Source organism: Sparus aurata, chromosome 13 (genome assembly GCF_900880675.1).
Source record: "Sparus aurata chromosome 13, fSpaAur1.1, whole genome shotgun sequence".
Lineage (NCBI taxonomy): Eukaryota > Metazoa > Chordata > Actinopteri > Spariformes > Sparidae > Sparus > Sparus aurata.
In genome coordinates, this window is record NC_044199.1 from 15,012,205 (window position 1) to 15,027,425 (window position 15,221).

The following is a 15,221-nucleotide window of genomic DNA, read 5'->3' on the forward strand; positions in this document are numbered from 1 at the left end:
TCTATCCGTAGCCCTTTTTAGATAGGAAAGGCGGCACATTTGCTCCAAGGTAAGGGCGGCAATGTGCCGCCTTGTCTTTCTAAAAGGGAGGCGTAATATTCTTCCTTTTCCAAAAGCTGCCACCGGGGTAGGCGTAAACATGTGACATGACGTGAAGCACGAAGTTGGGTAGTGAACAGTGATAACGAATTTGTCTTCAAAATAAGAGCTGGAGTTAAGAACTGGGTTCTTAGCAGGGGGGCTTTTAATTTGAAAGTAGCGACCGGACAAGCGGACACAACCAAACAGCTACAGAGACCGAGGAGACGCTAGCATCTCCAGGATCTCAGCGGCTGTCCAGTTTCTCATCTTGACGTCCGCGGATGAAGTGATGGACTGACGCACAACAGTGCAGGTCATCGACACCTCCGCCCATCTCAAGCAATTGCCGGCACATTGACGCCTCAGATTTAGATAGCAATCGAGGCGGAAATAAGTGTACCCTCTGAGGCGGCAAATTGGCGGACCAAAACAGACCCCCAATTTACCGCCCTCTGTCTAAATCCGCGGAAGATGGCCAAATTGGCGGCTTGCTGCCCATTATAAAGACGGCTAATGAAATGTTTGGGAACATCTCCTGCATGGGGTCATGTGTACATTGGAGCAGGTATCTTTACATGTCTAATTTCAATTCTTAGAACATTTCAGGGAAAATGCTGTTATGGCTTTGTTTTGACCCGAACACTGAAAGTAGCAAAATTGCAGGGTAAGGAATATAAAGGGTTATGTTTGTTTGATGAAAGAGGCTTTTACATGGCACAAATGAACTTAACAGAAGACTGCTGTTTCTATTTCTCTGAAGTTAACCATCCAATGCTCTTTTGATGTTCTTTTAAATGTTTCAAATGCATGTTTCTGAATCAATTAAATTGTGTAAAAACATTATTTAAACTTCTTAAAGATGTCTTCTTTCGCATACACATCTGTCCAGCCCTGCCCTATCTTTTTTTCTTCTTCTGTTGAGTTTTACAGTGGTTGGCATCAATAGGTGTTGCATTACCACCATCTGTCCCTTGCCCCATCTATTCTGGCATAGTCACTGCATATACGAAGAGTTTATTATCCCAGTAATTTACCAGGAACTATAATTGAAAGGGGCTATTGGGAAGAGGCTGGTGTTAAACTCTGTATGGCAAAGTTACCAAGAACCCGAGCCTCAGAACAAAGGTCTTTCTACTAGTACAACACTGAACAGAGACCATTCTCATAGAATATCAGTCTGTGCCAGCCTGGCCTTATCATAGGAAGGGATCATAGTTAAGTACAGTCAATCAGGAATAATAACTGTCTTCAGTGGAGTTACTGAAGAGAAACAGAGTTTAGTGCATATTGGCTCTTACTAGCTCCACTCGGAATTCACGCTGTGTAAACCCAACAGCCATAACAGAGGCAGCCATATGGTACCCAGACAGGTGTTAAAGAGTTGTGATCACACAGGACTCCACAGTCAACAAGCGCATTAGCTTTCAGAGGAAGCATGCTTCTTTCTTCCAAGAAGAAAAAAGACTGACAATGACAACTGCTTCACGTAATTTACACTCAGACTGATACAGGTTTTCTATGGTGGTTCAGATGAAACTGCGGCCACTGGACTCACAGTGGGCAAAAGAACAGATTTGTACATTACCATCATCCTGGTAGAAAACTCTGAGTGCTGAGCTTACTTCTTTCTTTTCTTTCATAACTTACTATTTCAGCCAAAGCGAAAGGAAGTTGAGTGAATGAAATATTTCCATAACCTTTACGTGCCCTTATCAACTTGTTTGAAATCAGTAAATGCACAATTAAATTAATACCAATCAAAATGATACACCTGTTTCAATTCAAGCCATGTTTAAACACTGTAACTGTCTTTAGTCATTGTAACACATCATAAAGGTACTACACATAACAGATCTGCTCTTGAGTTAAGCGGACATTAAAAATAACCTCATACCACTGCACCAAAACTTGTCAAGGTGGTCTGAATAAGCATTCCTGTGTCCTCATGTACTCTGGGTCATAATGGATGGTGTGTCGAAGTATCCTCGAGCAAGAAACTGAACCCCAAATTGCTCCTGATGAGCAGGTTGGCATCTTGCATTGCAGCCAGTGTATGAATGTGTACCATTACGATTAAACTGAATTGAAAAGTTGCTTATACAAAGGAACGTGTTCATCTTTCTCAAAGGCTTGATTCCTATCTTGTCCAATCTTGTGTCTCAATATCCCAGCAATGCTTTAAGTTAATGATAAAAATGTTTTGTTGGTTATTGCAGGAAGACAGGTACAGTATATGCAGTATACACATATTTTACTTATAAATGTTTAATTAAGACCACAATAACAAACCTTTAAAGATGCAATATGTAAGAGTTTTATCATTAAGCATTCGTAATTTAACAAAAGTTATCAACAAAGTGTCAAATAACAGTTTTGACATGATGTCAAAGAAGTCTTCGTATTGTACTGCAGAGATAGCTACTGAAGTCTATCTATCTATCCCCGGTCCATTCCGGTCCAATCGTATAACTTAGGCCTTCCTGCCCTCGGTCTCAGCTGGGAGATGATTGCAAGCAGTGACTGCAAGAGGTTGCTATGTTCCACAAGAATTTCAAGCTTTTTTGTCTAATTAATGAAAAAATAAACTCACAAGATGTCAATAATGTAAATATTATTACATCCATTTCCACACACAGGAACAAGGCAAATTCTTAGATTTATCATCTTTAACAACTTTATGTCGAATACACACTATGGAATAACTTTCTGTTGTGTGGGCTAAGCCACACTGGATCATTTAGATCTGATGACTAACATCACCTACATAGTAAAACCAACCATCTTCCTATAGACTCCACTTAAAGCCCAGCTTATTCATATCGGGTTGGCTAAACTGATGCCTTTTTCTAGCCACAGTTTCACCCACTTCACTTCTGCAATACCTGCCCTCCATTTTCCATCACTGTTTAATTCTTCTTATATTGGACTACAGTGATTCATTATATTATTATAGAATGGCTTTCTTCCATATAAACACGCATATACACATGATACACACACTCATCAATTATGGGTGGTACTGGTGATGATTCAACAGAAGGACACTCAAGGTATCCCCACTGCAAATAATGGTGTAATTATGAAAAATAATCTAAGAGTGACAGCCCCCTCCTGGGAAACACAACTGATGACCCCCCACTGGTCAGAAATGGCCAAACAATTATTTCTAATACATCAATTAATGCTGCCTCTCAGCTTCTGTGGCCAAATATTCTCCAGTGGTGTGTGTTGACAGTTCATTAGGGGTTTTTACTATGCTGTGATTGTGGTGACTGAGTAATAAAGTAGTGGGGGTGGGGAAGACAGCGGGCAATGTTGCAAACAGATTAATACCTTGGCTGCATGATGAGATTCTGCCTCAAGTAAAGATCCATTCAAACCACCAAGCAATGGAAAGAGGGATGAGGTTTTACAGAGGAATTGCTGGTGGAAAATACTGTAGTACTGTTACAGGGAAAATATGACCATTAAGTCGCATTCCCTTTCAAACTATTTACCACATGATTCAAGTAAGCTTGAAAGGAAAAACCAAGTCTCTACGATGAAATGACAGTGAAGAGAAAGACATATATATATATATAGAATCAGTCCAAAAAATCCAGTATCATTTGGATTCTCCAAAAGATACAAGCTATGATACAAGCTATAAGCTATATGGACATCAATCACATAAATGGAAATCTCATAGGTATCCAATTGATTTTCAGTTAGATAGCATTAGGTGGGGATAATGGATGCTAACAGGATATGCAGAGGTGTGAATTTAGGGATAAGGTTAAACCTGTTTCAATTACAGCAGCGACAGCACTGTCACAGATTAAGTGTCAATAGAATGTGCTGCACACGTACAAGTTCAGAGTTATAACTGAATGATAATCCAGATACATGTTTTGTGACAGTGTAAAACCTACTCTGCATAATCCTTCTTCTTCATAGAGTATAAAGAATTTGACAATATTTTAAAGTTTACAATGAAAAAAGATATAAAACCCCAACCACAGTCTCCTATCAAAAAGATTGGTGATCCTATAACACACTACACTATACCTGCATGACTCCAGGCTCCAAATATTCTCAAGTCCACCATCAACAACAAATGTTCCACACTTACCTTGCGCATACCTTCCACTTCAAAACCACTGAGGTTGGCATAAAGTGAGTGGTGCCTTTTTCCCAACAGTGATGTTGGGGTGATATTAGCTGCGGTCGGGACTGCCTTGTCCGAGAGCCCGTGTTGCTTACTATTCTGCTCTCCCGACTGCAACTCCTGCTGTTGTTGTCCGAGAGCCTCAGCCACCTCACGGCCTTCCATCTCTGCAGGTGCCAGCGCAGGCTCGGGCTGCTCAGGCCGAGTGCACAGGTCATACATCACTCTCTGTCAAAGTCAAACAGCGCAGATGGGATCAATATGACAAAACGAGGTGCCCGGCCATGACCGAGCCATCGCAGGCTTTTCATTTGCTGGGGAAAAATTACACGGATTGGCTGTGACAGGTTGACTTCAAAATGATGAAGATGTAAGTGTCTTCCCTTCCTCCAACAGTTCAAGAGCAGGAGTGGTTTTTCAAAGCTATGTTGAAGTGTCGGGAAAACAAGCAAAGGACATTTATTGTCATGGTTGCTGGTACGCCAACACCTGACCACAAATTCACAAATCAATAAGGTGAGAGTTAAGCTGATAAAAATAGTGCTAATGAAGCTGTTCCTTGCCTAAGTTACAGCAAGAGTCTCTGTGTCATATCCAAGACAAAACCAGTTAGAGATGAGCCAGGAGTTGTAAAGTACCTCCTCCTTTTCTGCACTGTGACGTTTTCCAAAATGAGGACAATCAGCTCCAAAGGGATATTAGACATTTCCGGCCTTGGCTTGTAAAGCTAATTCGGTGAATGTCATCATCCTGGTAGCATTCTTAAGCATACTGTGGTTTGGGTTTATCACAGTGAAGCATTGAGATTCTGAGTCCTGCTCACAACACTGACACAGCCTGTTTCTTCATGCATTACTGCGCTGTCGTTTGAGGGGGGTTTACCATAGGTACTTATCCAGAAAATGTAAAAGACAGAGCGGTCCACTTCTTACCCCACGCAGCCCCAAAACAGCGCGTGAAGGCCCATCCGAAATAGCAAACAAGACGAGACGTGCGATGGAGAATAAAAACAAGACGATCTAACTAACAGGTCTCCACTCCAGTCCCCGTTCTCTCAGTACGGCGAAGATGTGGGCGGCATGTTGACTCTTCGGCTGCGAGTCTGTCCTCACTGATGCTGCTGTGTCAAAAAGCATTTCATCCAGATGCGATGAAACCCGACAGGCTTCTTAATCCCATCTCGGTTACAGCGCCATAAAGGTGAAGAAAGAGGACGAAGGGAAAAATGTGTGTGTGTGTAAGACGGCGAGTGTCTCTGAGAGGAGGGGGTGGGGAGGACTGCTTCCATTGCCCTATCACAAAAAAGCAGGCTTTGAGACGGGGCCCAATCATTACCGCGACTAGAGCTCGTTTCCATGGAGATGACGCTGGAATGATGTTGCCTGCCTATTGATTGTTCAAGAGGGCAGTCCACACTGCAACACAGGGAGGCTGCAGGAGGCAGGCAGAGGAACAAGTGTGTCCAGTCCCGACTCATTTGGATGTTTTACTGCAGTTGCGCACGAGAGAAACAAATGTCTGGCGAGGCGAAGAATGCTCCTCATGTTTAAGTAATTCAGACTTGGACACGGTCATTAAAAAAACATATAAAGCTGTAGGTTCGATGCTACAGAAGATAAACTCTGTCACAACTCACTGCAGGCTTACAAATTAGCTTGACATTCAGGCTTACTCCATCTAATTGCCGATTGAATGAGAAAGGCTGCTTAATAAATCCCCTTAACAAGCAGTGGCCCGGACGAGAGGGTTGTTAAATTATTTGGGATGGCATCTGGTTAGACCTAAAACTAGTGAAAAAAGCACAAAGCCTCACAATTTTACTTGGATAAACCATTTTAAGATCTCAAAATCAGTGTGGCAAGTGCTTTTTTTTACAACACAGACCAATAACTAAAACAAATGAAAAAAAATTTATAATAAAGAAATATTAAAATGGGCAAGAAAAATCCTGCTTGCACATGACCTTTTGAATTATTTTCAAAAAGTTAACTCCACAGAATTAGAACATAGTGGACAAAAGTCTTGACTATACTCAGAAGGGCTCAAGAACAGAACCTTTTTAGTAATTTTAGAGGTTGTGCACAAAAAGGGGGTATTAAGGGGATATAAATTATCACACAGAAGCCTTTAGGTGCTTTCAGACAGTGACTGGTAACCGCTGTGTCTGCCACCGAGCGGCATATGTAGTCTGTATTTTGAGGCAGCAGGGTGCAACTCCACTGTCTGCCATTGGTAATGGCTACTTCTGCTCCGATGAACAACTAGTGCTGCAGGCTACTGCAAGCCATCTCTAACCTGCTCATTAATTAGCCAAGAAGTAGTGGAGCAGGTTGTAGTTTCAAGTAAAGGAAAAAGTTATCACTATGACATGATTAAAGGTGCTCTGTGGAACTTGTGTGTTGTACTGCAAGCCGGTTGTTAATTTATGGTAGCGGACTCTTTTTCTAAACTAAAGTTAACTACTGCTGCTCTCTTTTAACTCAGCAGAGAGAAGCAGTGAGACGAGACACTTCCGAACGTGCATAAAGTCAGATCCTTTGGAGTGTCGTGGAAAATCCAACCCAAGTCCTTCACAAAGATATCAACAGTCCAGCAGTGTTCAACAACTTAAACAAGTTGTCCACAGACTTGTATAGGTAATCGAGAGAGACGAGGAAGGCCTCAGCTTTCATGCCAAGCTACAATCCACTTACATACTGCCAATTTGAAAATGATTAATAGATGTTAATTGCTACAAATTGTCACATAGAGCCCCTTTAATAAAGCAGGTTGCAGTAAAAATTGTCACTTGAAAAAAGCTTTTGTTGATTGATATATGTATGATTACATCTGGTATCAAATACCAGTTCATTTAGTTATTGCATTGGTCTCAAGTACAAAACTAAACCAGTGCTTGTGTTAACCTTATTTAAAATCCATTTATCCTCCTGCATGGAACCTGAACCAGAGATTACTGTGGCTGAATGAATGCAGCTTGTAGCAGGAAAAAAATGTATGATGACATTTACAAATAAACTGCGTGTACTGTGGATTGGTCATGTTATGGCCGATAACCAATCCACTTAACAAGGTCAGTACTGGTGCAGATAATGATCTATGTATCCCTGGTGGCGAAAAAAGTCACCCATCATCAACTCAAGCAGCAAACAGTAAGTCATGTTCACATGAGGCACCAACCCTTGCTCATTAAAGTGACTTAGGGAAAAGGGATGTGAAGTACATTTGCATACACACCAGGAATGGAAAACAAAACAAACCCTGAGGAATTACAGATTTCTTAACTAATAGATTTTTTACCATACTGTCTCTAGTTCCTTTAGACCATTGTGGGCTGCTCATTAATGGATAGTCCTTCACATCTGGCTAGTCTGTGTCTAAAAAATGTAATAATTACATTTCTTTTGTAAATGTATGTAATGTAATTATCACTCTGTCAAAATTTAGAATTACATTTACAATGTTCTAAGATCTTTTTCATACTGCCTACTGCCAATATACCAAGTTATATGTCACAATAAAGTCAAGTAAAATTCTGTTACAAATTAATCTCACATATCATTAACAACACCTCTTTTCCAGCCTGATCTCCAGTCATCTACAGTAAGTCAAAGCCTATTCTAACACTTTGGTATTTCTTTGTTGCAGTCACAAAGCTGGCTGAGCTTTACAGTGCGGCTGCTTTGATAAAGTGCAACAGTCTACCTTCTGTTCCTCTAAAGGTCACTGTTTTGGGTGCAGCTGGGTTAAAAATAGACATTTTATTGTCATAATTTTTCACTGGCATTTTTCTACTAATATCTAGTGATGTTTCCCAGCTCAAATCCACACAATGTACAGTCAGGGACACAGGGAAAAGTGGTTGATTTTGAGAAAATGAAGAGCCTTGATCAAAAAGAGCAAGCCACAGAAATAAGCTTTTTATTTTGTTCTAATGCTGCATTTTACAGCTTCGGTCGATTTCTTTTTAATTACAGTGTGCTCACAAGACCATGGCTTTAGTAGCCTAGAGACTGAACCCAGCCCTGATGGGGACACCACTGAACACTACTTCTATTCTTCTTCGGTTCCATTTATAATATAAATGTAGTCTCTGGTTTGGAACAGCCTGGTGTTGACAGCAAAACAACCAACAGCAACATATGTGAGCTTACTGATACACACATGACCACTGCCACCAGCATGTGTTTTTATCACATGTTATGTACAGAACCAACAAAAACAACTCATTGAGCATAAAACTTGAAAAGCATCCAGTCAGCATAACCTCATTCCTGCCAAACAGCATATGCTCCACACAGAAATGAGCTCCAGACAGGTCTGTCATGGTTCATTGATATTGACACCCTGTCACACTGACAGATTTTGACAGCGTCTCCCCAAAAGCAGTCATGAGACTGGTCAAGTACATCTCACATAAAATGTTCTCCATTAAATTAGAAAAGGGACGAAAAGTAACAACTCTAATTTAGCAAAGAGCCAAGCAGTTTCAGTTGCACTCTGACTGGCTGTCACAACACCCATATCACAAATAACAGAGGACCTATCATTGATAATGTGCTGATCTACTGAACTATTGAAATTAGCATTAGCATTTTATCATATGGTGGTTAAGACAATTCACAAAAGCCTGTCATGGCAGTTTGGCAAAAATAAAAAATGGAAATTGAATCTAATTTATTTATTTATTTATTTGGTTTCATTTTATTTAAGCTTCACATTAAAGAGTAACTTCACCAATTTTCCACATGAGCTGTGTTTACAAGTCTTGAAAAGCACTAAGGCATATGTGGAAAAAAACCCAATACGTTTTTAACGTGTTTCCCCCGTGTATTTCCAACATGTATCCACTGACTGTTTATAATCATATGGATGCAGTTATAATGTGCTGTGACTGAGATCCTGATCCACCATGCATCATGGAAAATTTCAAAGTAAATTTTGCTCTATATTACATAATTAATTGTTGAAGTCTTGGTCGGGAGGGCTGACCGTGACAGTGATTTTTCATTACAAGTTGCCAGAGACAGTAACTACAATAACACAATAGTGGAAGGAGACAAAGACATGGTGAGTTAAAGTTTTCTTCTCTCAATCACCTCACATAATCACTGCCATTCAACTGCGGGGTGCCGCATGGCTCTGCCGCCAGGGACAAATGCTGTTTTTCAGGCAGAATGTATTGAAGAGTCAGTAGCTACTTGACTATTGTTTGGTTCTATAACGTTGTGTGTGGGACAATTGTCTTTTATTTGATGAGTGAAGGATCTGTTTAGTTGTCAGACTGTGAACAGACTGTCACACCCCTGTTTCACGCTACCGGCTTTTCCATTCACACAGACGCCGTCTCACCCCAGCTGCAGCTCTGATACTACTTCCGGAGGCGCATCAGAGCCGGAGCGAAATTATCCCCAGTCACCACATCTGTAACTTTCACACAGAAATCAAGGCAGAGTATCCGCACATGATTCCAACATTGAAAGGGCAGTGTGAATGGGGCTAGAGATATCACCTTCTTTTCTTTTTCAAAAGCTTGATTCTACATTACCCACAATGCAAACTAGCCACTTAAAGGAGTCAACACCTGGTTTTTTACATATCCAGTCCCTCTTGGATCGCTTTGGATCAATTCTTAAAACTTATTAGAAAAAAAAAAAAAAAAAAAAAAAAAAATCAAACATACAGCTTGATCTGACACTTTTTCATACCGCGACTTTCTCACGCGAGATTATGCGCGAGGTTTTGACCGGTCCGGATGTGCATTGTATTAATATGTAATGAGGCGCGCGTTGATTGGCCGCAGGAAGGACAGAGCCGGAATGGGGGGCATGCACACAGACTCCAAAACATAAACAGCCCCCTGTCATGGCGCACACACTAAATGACGAACCTTATGGAATTCAGGCATTTATGTACGAGCCGGAGTCGGAAACCGAACAGGAGAGTGAAGAGGCAGAGACGGTGGAAGAGACACGTTTACAGCAGGACGTCTCTGAATGGTAAATTCTTTTTTTTTCCGTCTTACTTTTCACACTCGTGTTTTACATGTAAGACCTGAGTTTTAATGCTGGCGGTGATGATGTATGGCGTGAAAATGACAGAGAAATAAGCAGATTCAGCGTGCTCACTCTGGCTGAGGACGGCTGTGAGCCGATGCATATGCAAGTAGCCTCCTGTGGTAACGTCACCACAGGAGCAGAGTCAAAATCTCGTGCTTTAGGAACGCGCACTACTGTGCACTATTCCTGTTCAGAAAAAGAGTCAAAGCGAAAAAAATAAGCCACTTTCAAACTCCAGCTTTTCAGGCAAGTTTCAACAGAGGTCCAACACCAATATGCATGATTTAACGAGAGAAATTGCGATTTCCGGGTGATGACTCCTTTAATAACTTCCTTGTAGCTAAATTATCGGGGTATATGCAGCTTCACAAATGGCTTCATTCTACCTTTTTCACATGGGCAGCAGCACTCCCCAAGACCTGTGAACACACTTTAATGTGTAAATTTGGTGGAGTTAACCTTTAAATAGCTTTATGATAAACATATTTCTCCTAGTAAACTGCAAACAAAGAATTTTTCAGGTGCAATATCTCATTTAACTTAACAAAAAACAAAAACGTTATTTTACTAAAAGAATGTTTTTATAAATAAATAAATGATAATAACAATGAATAATTTTAGCACAGACGTGTTATTTAGAAAATACAAGAATGTGGCAGACATGGCATGTTTTATGTAATGAACAAATAAACAACAGTTAAAATGCATTGCATTAGATGCATTTTCACAATGCAAAATTGGCAAGATTGGCATGAGACATACCTTTTGTGTTTTATTTACAACTAGATTCCCATTTTAACACCTTTTAAAAATGGACTTCCCCCTGATGCTAGCTGCTGTGATAAAAAGATATGACAACTATGAGATTTGGCAAGTGGGCACTGGCGTTCAGACACGGTTGAAGCTTTGATTAATTATTCAATTTCCTCTCTTTGAAAACTTGATCCAAAATGTAAAAGAGTGGAACACACTGACCCACTTCTGCCACTCATAAACAGATCCACCTACATAACCCCTCCTCACTCCTCACATCCTGCACCGTTCTCCTCATACACAGCACAACTGCCAGATTAAATGATTTTACATTTGCTGCATCATGATGGCAGCTAAATAGACTGCAACAATAGCTACTGTTTGGTTCACATTTTGTTGTACTAGTGTAGTCTGCCCCTATTTTTAAAAATATGAAATCAACTCCTCATGGCAATGTTACCTGTTGTTTAGTTCTCAATCTTACTGCTGCTGCCTTTACTAGGAGGGAATAATGTGACAGTTACACACTGTCTTCACTTGATTGAGGCTACGTGTAAGAAAGCAGATGGAAGACATAAAGTTGGCTATGATAGCATTTCGTGTAAAGATTATATTATTAATAAAAACTTCTGTGATACAGGCTGTAAATCAATGTTAATCGATCTGTCAATTAGCAGTTCAGCATCTCCAACTCTCCTTCAAGTATGACTACTGTGGTGATTAGTTTATGTTTAAATAATCTACATCTACATCCATATTTTATGCGTGCAAGTACAGTATTGAGGAAATCAAAAAGCTAATTTACAATTCGAAGATGCACAAAACTCCACTGCAGCACAAATCATACCGTATGTTTTGATAATAGATTACACATGGTGTAACAGCAGTCGATGCTTATAATAGAATATCTGCTCGTTCTTTGTCAAGCCATCTGAAGCAAGGAGCCTTGTGTCTGTGAGATCAATCTGTGAGTCGGCTCCATCTACATCTAAGATTTATCATGTGAATTAGGGATGCACGATAAAGATTTTTTTCAGCCGATACAATAACCGATAATTACCTGCTTCTAATGGCCGATAATGCTAATTGGTCATTTTTTGTATCATAGATAGAGGTTCATCGCCTGCAGTTCATTCGAGCCTGAAGGTAAGACAGGCTATGATGGACGATTTAATATTTGATAGCTCATCGTCGTCCACAATGATGACAACACGTTTAGCTCTCTAGTCTACGACAACATATGAGTGTGTAGATTCTGTGCATGTTAAGTCAATGAAAGCATTTTGGCTTTGTGTTTTTGCATCCATTTAACAGCTATAATTTCAATGATACTAACACATAGCAAATAATATACATTTCCCAAAGTCAGGCCAATTATTTATCGGTTTACAGTATTTTTCATGTATCCTTAATAAAAACAAATCAATTTCCTCTTTTCGTGTGACAAAACCTTTAAAAAGGGAGAGGCTGTGATGTGATTTGCCATCATTCTCATTGTAAATCATGATCTCATTAAAAATGCACATCATTAGTTATAAAACATATAGCTATGATAACTGTATTGCTATAGACCAAATATAAGGCAAGACCACCAAAGTCTGACAGCAAGTGCACACAGTGATGCAGTTCAAAGTATAAAAAGAAATGCTAAAAATACTTTACTTACATAGTTGCTTCTTTAATTTTGGCACCATGTGGGGAATTTGGAAATTTGAAATAGCTTACCTCCATGTTTCTGGAGGGTGGAGACTCATCTGACCCAGAGGACTCAGCACAGCTGGTGGGCTGGTCGTCCCAACCTGCATAGGGAGCGCTGTGAGGGTGACAAATTTTCAGGGAGGTGCTCCGACAGGTGTCCACGACTGCAGTGGTGGTGCAGGGGTCAGCTGGACTGGGAGACCACCCTACAGTCTGCACTCGCTGATCTTGTTTGGTTTTCTTCTTAGGAGAGTGAGAGGCACTGTGAGATCTCTGCAGCAAGGCCCTGGAGTAGGTCTGAAGAGGCTTTGTCTGAGAAGAGTCACTGCTGTCTTCCTGAGTTGGCTTTCTCGAGAAACGTCTAAAAATGTAGCTGGGGTGTCCTCCTCTCTGCCTCCCCTGCAACAGTAGTCTTTCGTGGGCCTCTAGCAGGTGGCAGAGTAAGACGGCTTTTTCTAGCTCAAATTCCTGCCTGTGATGCACTTTATATACTGCATGCTCACCATTTATCTTCTCATTCAGCGTCAGCAGCAACTGCTCCAGCTTTATATACAATTCTTCGCTACAGAAAGATAAAGACTCTTTTCCAGGGGGCGGACTGTATCGTCCACTGTCTTTAGTGTTCACCTCCTTAGCCAGGTGTCTGTTAGAGCGACTGTCCTTTTGGCAACCCCGCTTAGCCGTCAGCTCCCTCACCGCCCTCTGTTGTTTCCTCTCTGCTTCTTCCCGCAGGAGCCTGAGCTCCACACTGAGGTGTCCACGGGTCCGCTGTGCTCGCCTCTTCTCCGCTTCCAAATCAGCATGCAGCCTCTCTAGCTCTCGTCTGTAGTCCGTCTGGCCCTGGCACTGTTTCTTGGATGACAGTGCCAGAGGGTTATCCCTGTCTTTCCTCATGATGACACACTCACGGCACAACATGCAAGGACTTGGTCATTTTTCTAAAGAGGAGGCCATGCATCCGAACGGAGAGAGGAGGTGCAGGTGGGTGATAGGTGGTTATCAGACATGCAGCATGCAGTTATCACACTGGGTCACTGGGAACATGAGAAAGAGGAGGGCGTGAGAGGAGTGGAGAAATGGTTATAATGGATTGTAAAGCAGAGAAATGCAATGTTTGCAGCAGAGGTGATGAACACAGGACCTCAATTCAGAAATAAAAGAGAGCAGCTTTTGAGGAGCTTTAGGAGAGCAATGAAACAATACAAACTTCTGTGGCAATAGCTACTTAAACTACCCAACCACTACTACAGGAAATGGTTAATTAAAGATGAAAATCAAATGAGGACTGTAGTAGTGCTTAATATCTTTCCTTATGTTCCATCTAACTCTGGCCAATAAGCATATGTCCATATAATTACAAATGCACAGCAGAGCTAACAACCTTTAAACAGACGGGAGTATAAAGTACAATTACAAAAGCAGTTTACTCAGCATGCAACATGATTAATGGGACTTATGCTTGGGTCAGCTGAGGGTGCAACAGGTGAACTGGTGAACTTCCAGTGAAAAGCAGACAGCATCGCACCACCGTTAGCTAATAAGCCTGCAGCTTTTCTCACCATCACCAGCTCCATTTGGCGGTGCCCATTTGCGCCAGAGGACGCGGCTCATGTTACACAGGATGGGGGTCTTCGGTCAATGGCTAATTAACTAGCTTAATTTAGCAAGCTGTTATACGGTCAAGTAGCTGTCGTTAGTGTAACTTACGTAACAACCTTTAATTACGTGAATAACAGTGTTAAGCACACCGGAGCTGGAATAAGTCCCGACTGTTAGCTACAACCTCTTGTTAGCAAGTGTTAGCTTGCCGTTAAGTTTACTGCTTGTAACAAACTCACCTCTCAGCGGACTCAACTCTTACATTCAACTTTTCGTCAATGGAGCCATCCTCTTCCAGCCAAGGGGACTGTGTCGGCTTTAACATCATCTGTCTATCCACTCTGAGGCTGCTGACGTTAGTTGTTAAAGGTCCACAGAGCCATGCAACAAGGGGTTTGTTTATCTGTCAGGCAGCAGTGTCACACGCCCGGGCTGTGTCCAGCGTCATTGTGCTGCTGGCCTGTCCAGGAACGGTGCTGCCTTCAGGGACGCCTCGGCGACGGGGCCTCGGCGTCCCTGAAGGCAGCACCTTACCTTCTCAGATTATATTTAGTACAAAAAAAGTTCCATGCCCAAAACTGCCATAAAAAACTATATATTAATGTTATTTTTAACTTTCACTGGGTTACATTTTGATAACAACTACCAAGTATTTATTCATTTTCAGGATTGTAACCCTTTCAATATAAAAACAGTGTTTGTTTACATCATGCCACTGTTTGTTTAAATGAAGAAAAAAAAACCACACAAAATACTTAATAAATAGTAGTTTACTGGCAGGTTTGTGTCTTTTATCAGTTGAATGTGGATTAAGATTTATTATGAGGCAAAGCCCTCTATATGACACAAGGTAAATAGCATCAATTTGGCCTACAGGCCAAATTAAA

The 15,221-nt window shown here is 41.1% G+C and overlaps 1 protein-coding gene across 2 annotated transcripts in view; it reads right to left on the reverse strand.

Annotated features, from left to right (window-relative positions):
- Positions 1 to 14,781, reverse strand: part of tspoap1 (TSPO associated protein 1) — a 71,563-nt gene extending 56,782 nt beyond the window's left edge. The window contains exons 1-3 of one of the 2 annotated variants that reach the window (XM_030437786.1): positions 14,574 to 14,781; positions 12,763 to 13,769; positions 4,193 to 4,456 (exon numbers count right to left, since the gene is read on the reverse strand). In XM_030437786.1, the coding sequence (XP_030293646.1) occupies positions 4,193 to 4,456; positions 12,763 to 13,653 (1,155 nt within the window). In that variant the 5' untranslated portion in view covers positions 13,654 to 13,769; positions 14,574 to 14,781. The remainder of the gene's footprint in view (positions 1 to 4,192; positions 4,457 to 12,762; positions 13,770 to 14,573) is intronic. The other variant, XM_030437787.1, reaches the window with a different exon arrangement.
- Between the last annotated feature and the right edge of the window lie 440 nt (positions 14,782 to 15,221).